The 4,491-nt window shown below is 38.9% G+C and overlaps 1 protein-coding gene across 1 annotated transcript; it reads left to right on the top strand.

Annotated features, from left to right (window-relative positions):
- The first annotated feature begins 1,105 nt into the window (after positions 1-1,105).
- On the top strand, positions 1,106-4,231 carry LOC124842633 (protein indeterminate-domain 7-like). The gene is made up of 3 exons (XM_047319167.2): positions 1,106-1,738; positions 1,871-2,270; positions 2,575-4,231. The coding sequence occupies exons 1-3, from the start codon at positions 1,588-1,590 to the stop codon at positions 3,650-3,652; spliced, it is 1,629 nt and encodes a 542-aa protein (XP_047175123.2). The 5' UTR covers positions 1,106-1,587; the 3' UTR covers positions 3,653-4,231.
- The last annotated feature ends 260 nt before the right edge of the window (positions 4,232-4,491 follow it).

Genomic DNA, 4,491 nt, shown 5'->3' with positions numbered 1-4,491 from the left:
TTTGAAGCCAGTTCCATTAAAAGTAACATTTGAATGATTATGGTACGAGAATTTCACGAGGAGTGTTGGCAATGGAGCACAGTTGTCACTGTTCCGAAGAGATCAGAGATGGCCCACTGCGGCGAATTTCTGGAAAAATGTGCTGCACTGCACACACTGTACTCACTCCGAATTTTCCCTCTTTTTCTTTCTATGTTTATACAAGAAAAGTTTGAATTTTGTAATTTCTGATGTGATTACTCTCTAACTTGGGTAATAAAAATGGTTATTGTTTTGTAATTTGAGAAAAAAACTGACTTCAAAATTGAATTTTGTTATGTGAGTGATGATGGGTGGGTGGACACATGAACCAGTAGCAGTCATTTCTTGTGTTTGTTCTCTCTCTCTCTCTCTCTGTCAGTCATTCTGACAGTCATTTGGTGGGCCCCTACTCTCAACCAGTGAGGCCTCACGGACGGCACCACCCTCTTTCTCTCTCTAACTTTTTGTGAGATTACGGTCCTAATACAATTATGGCATAATCATTTTCATACCTGGCTGTAAAGTTCACTCTTTTTCCCTTTTCTTTCTCTTTTCAATCATACTGCTACTATTTCCCAACCAGCCAAACTCGCGTTTTTCTTGTCCCCTTTTTTTCTTCCTTCCCTAAAATTTATTATCTAGTAATAGTACTAGGTAGTAGTAAAATAAAGGAATGCTCCGTCATCAAACAATGACGCATTGAAAGTTACACATTATCTTCTTGTTGCAGAATATTATTCATTCTATTTCAAAACCTACTAGTGCAATCAGCTTCTGTTCAGAAACTAAGTCATCCAGTTTTAACCATACTTCTTCCTTTTATTTATATATTCCACCTTCTGTTTACAAAATTCATTGTTTATAAATTTTACTTTCCATAATTAATCTTAGCTTTTTACAATGAAAGTAATTCAATTGAAATAAACTAACGTTTTTAACCCAATTCTAAGGTTGTGAACACACATTTGGTAACTGTAACAGAGATTTATGCTTTAGCTTAGTTGAAACTGTTTCTTGATTGGGTGAATTTATACCACTACTTAGTATATATAGAGTGAGAAAGACAGAGAGAAGGAGAGAAAGAGAGAAAGAGAGAGAGAAAGTGGTCCACAGAGTCTATGGCTGTCTGACCCTCATCTCAGAAACAGCCGTGTTAGATAAGGAGAGAAGGAAAGAGAGACCAAGGGAGAAAGATTCTATAAACCATTATTCTCTTCTCTCTTCATTTAACTCTTGTTTCACAACTATGACTTTCCTTTCAGCACGATTCACATGAAAAGCCAATTTCAATTTCTTCCCACACGTATATTCCTTTTCTTTTTCTGTGTCTCAAACCACAAAATCAACTCAGTGAAAATGATCAATTGTATCTATGAAGTTTTCCTTTCAACATGTCTGCATATTATGTTATCTTTTCCCAGCATGAGCACTGGTAGCTGCTAGCAACAAGCTGCTTTTTGGTTTTATATTTGTTTTGGCAGTACCTTCCTCAAACTACTACTAGTGCTTTTGGAATTTCCCATAGGTAGCTAGTTTAGGACACACAATTTTTCTTCACTTCAAAAAATGATGTCTGAAGAATCCTTTTCTGTTCCTCCCAACACCGTCAGAGACTCCTTGGTTCATGTTCAACCCCCCAGCTCAAACCCTAATAATAACAATCCTAATCCTAGTTCAAATCCAGCTAAGAGAAGGAGAAGTCTACCCGGAACACCAGGCAAGTGATTATGACTGTTAATCCACTTCTTATCTCTCAATCTCTTCCATTTCTTTATCATTTCCAACAAGGAAATTCTAGTTTACATTAATTAATATATAGTTATAAGTAATATGAATTGTGCATATGCAGATCCAGATGCAGAAGTGGTGGCTCTGTCACCTAAGTCCCTCATGGCCACCAACCGTTTCATATGTGAAATTTGCAGCAAGGGTTTTCAGAGAGACCAGAATTTGCAGCTCCACAGACGCGGCCACAACCTCCCGTGGAAGCTGAAGCAGAGAACAAACAAAGATCAAGTGAGGAAGAAGGTGTATGTGTGCCCTGAGAAGAGTTGTGTGCATCACGATCCCTCTAGAGCCTTGGGAGACTTGACTGGCATAAAGAAACACTATAGCAGAAAGCATGGGGAGAAGAAGTGGAAGTGTGAAAAGTGCTCCAAGAAATATGCTGTTCAATCTGATTGGAAGGCCCATAGCAAGATTTGTGGGACTAGAGAGTACAAATGTGACTGTGGCACACTTTTCTCCAGGTTTGCATTTCCACAGAAATAGTTAATACTATTTAATGCCTCATCCTCTCATAATTAATTTGTTCCTTTAGTTCATCCATAGACATAGTTACATACGGTTGCAATTTAATATTCAGTTAATTCATTACATCAAATGGATGCCAGATAAGATAACCATGGAAACAGACGCCATATATAATATATATATATATATATATATATATGTATATATGCAGTAGCAGTAGTAACTGATGAGAGAATATTTGTTTGGAATAATAAATGAGGGTTCTTAATTGATGTTTTTGTGCATATTCTAACAAATCAGGAAGGATAGCTTCATAACGCATAGAGCCTTTTGCGACGCTTTGGCTGAAGAAAGTGTGAGGATAACAACAGTTCCGGCGGCCTTAAGCAACTTGAGAAATGATCATCATTTGACCAATGCTCAAGCTTCGAGGATCCCTCAGATTTTTTCAGGGTTTCACTCAGATCAATTCGGTGGTTCAGGAACATCAGAGTCATTGGTGAATTATGCTGAGGCAAACCATCATCATCATCAACAACAACAGCAGCTGCAGCAAAAGCTAAGGTTACCACTCTGGCTAGATCACCAGGCGAATTCACAAGTACTTCACCACCCCCTTATTAACTTCCCAACCAAACCAAGTGATTTCAGTTCTTCGGGGCTAAACCCCGTGCCTGATGTGGTGCAAACGATGGACATGTTTGGGCCACAGTTTGTGAATTACCGTTACCCAGAAGCGTCATTTGGAGGTGCCAACCTGTCTGTGCTGCCGCCACATGGACTGAAGCAGGAACAAGAAGAAAACAAAGGAGAGTTGTCGCATAGCGCAAGCTCCAACTTGTACTTGAGTAGTAATCAGAACCCACCTCACTACATGTCAGCCACCACAGTGTTGCAGAAAACTGTTCAAATGGGATCTACTAGGGTGAACGACAACGCGTTTTGCTCCACGGGCAGAAATAGGAACGGCAACCACAACAATGTTGTCAACAACGTTGTTGTTGAGGTTCAGAAGCTGGACGACTTGGTGAGTGTGGAAGGGTGCACCAACCTTGGAGGTGGTGGTGGTGGGTATTTATTGAATGGTGACTCAAACAACTCGTTTGTGGTTGTGAATGGCACCAAGGGTTTGGAGCACATGGTGATGCCGGTGGATGAAGAGACAACAGCAGCATCAATTATGGGAAAACAATTACACTCCATAAGCTCACACAGCAAAAATCAACTCGGTTTAACCCGAGATTTTTTGGGTGTCGGAGATAACAACATTGAATCAATAAGGAGACCTTTTTTCGAGCAAGATCTTGTTGAATTTAATGCAATGGGGTCAGGCTCAGGCATGAACCTGCAGAGCCAGTACGGTGGACACTATGTCTAGAGTCTCAACTTTGAAACTTCCATTTTAAAGAAACATAGCTTAGAGCTAAAGAAGCTGATGAAGTTATGTGATAGTGATATATATAGCTAGCTACTGTTACTAGTTGGAGCACATAAACTGAACAACATTACCAATGGAGAAATTAAGCAAGTGATGCACAGTGAAACGTGAAGATTTCACGTGTGATATAATATATTCGATATCAAAGGAGGGTCTCGTGAGGGAGGTGGGGGCCAATGCATGTGAGACGGGACAAAAGTGATATATATATTCATATGAATGTGAATATCTATGAGATGAGTCCAAAACTCAGAGGGTGATTTGATTCTCCGTTATGGAAGGTCCTACCCTCCCTCCATGGCCATGCATGTCCATGGATGAAGCAGAAACACTGTCTTTTCTCTTACCAATTCAACCAGACTTTTCTCTGACGTGTAAGGTTGATACAACTTTACATTGTCGTACCTTTTACCTGGTGTCTGTGACCTAGTTTTTCTTTCTTTTTCAGTGGCCTTTTAACTGTGCAGGGCGTGAAATGCTTTTCATAGAGGTAAATAAACACTTTTTTTTTTCTACTCATTTTAAATATGCTTTCATAATTTCATAAGCTATGTCGTTTACCATATATACATATATATGTTTCTTCTGTGAACAATCTGCATGCCATGAGTTGTTTCAGCTTTTAGCATGCACTCCAATGAAGAATGATGATATTAAAGTTTAATTTATAATACGTTAATAGTATAGATTAAAGAATTAAAAATTACATAGACATTATTGTGGTAGCTTTACACTGTCACTGCTATCATAAATTGATACTAGTTTCATGTAAAATATAT

The sequence above is a fragment of the Vigna umbellata genome, chromosome 3 (assembly GCF_029865625.1).
Source record: "Vigna umbellata cultivar VRB3 chromosome 3, Vumbellata_1.0, whole genome shotgun sequence".
In the NCBI taxonomy this organism is placed as follows: Eukaryota; Viridiplantae; Streptophyta; class Magnoliopsida; order Fabales; family Fabaceae; genus Vigna; species Vigna umbellata.
Note: the sequence above shows the minus strand (reverse complement) of the source record. Positions and strands in the feature narration are given on the sequence as shown.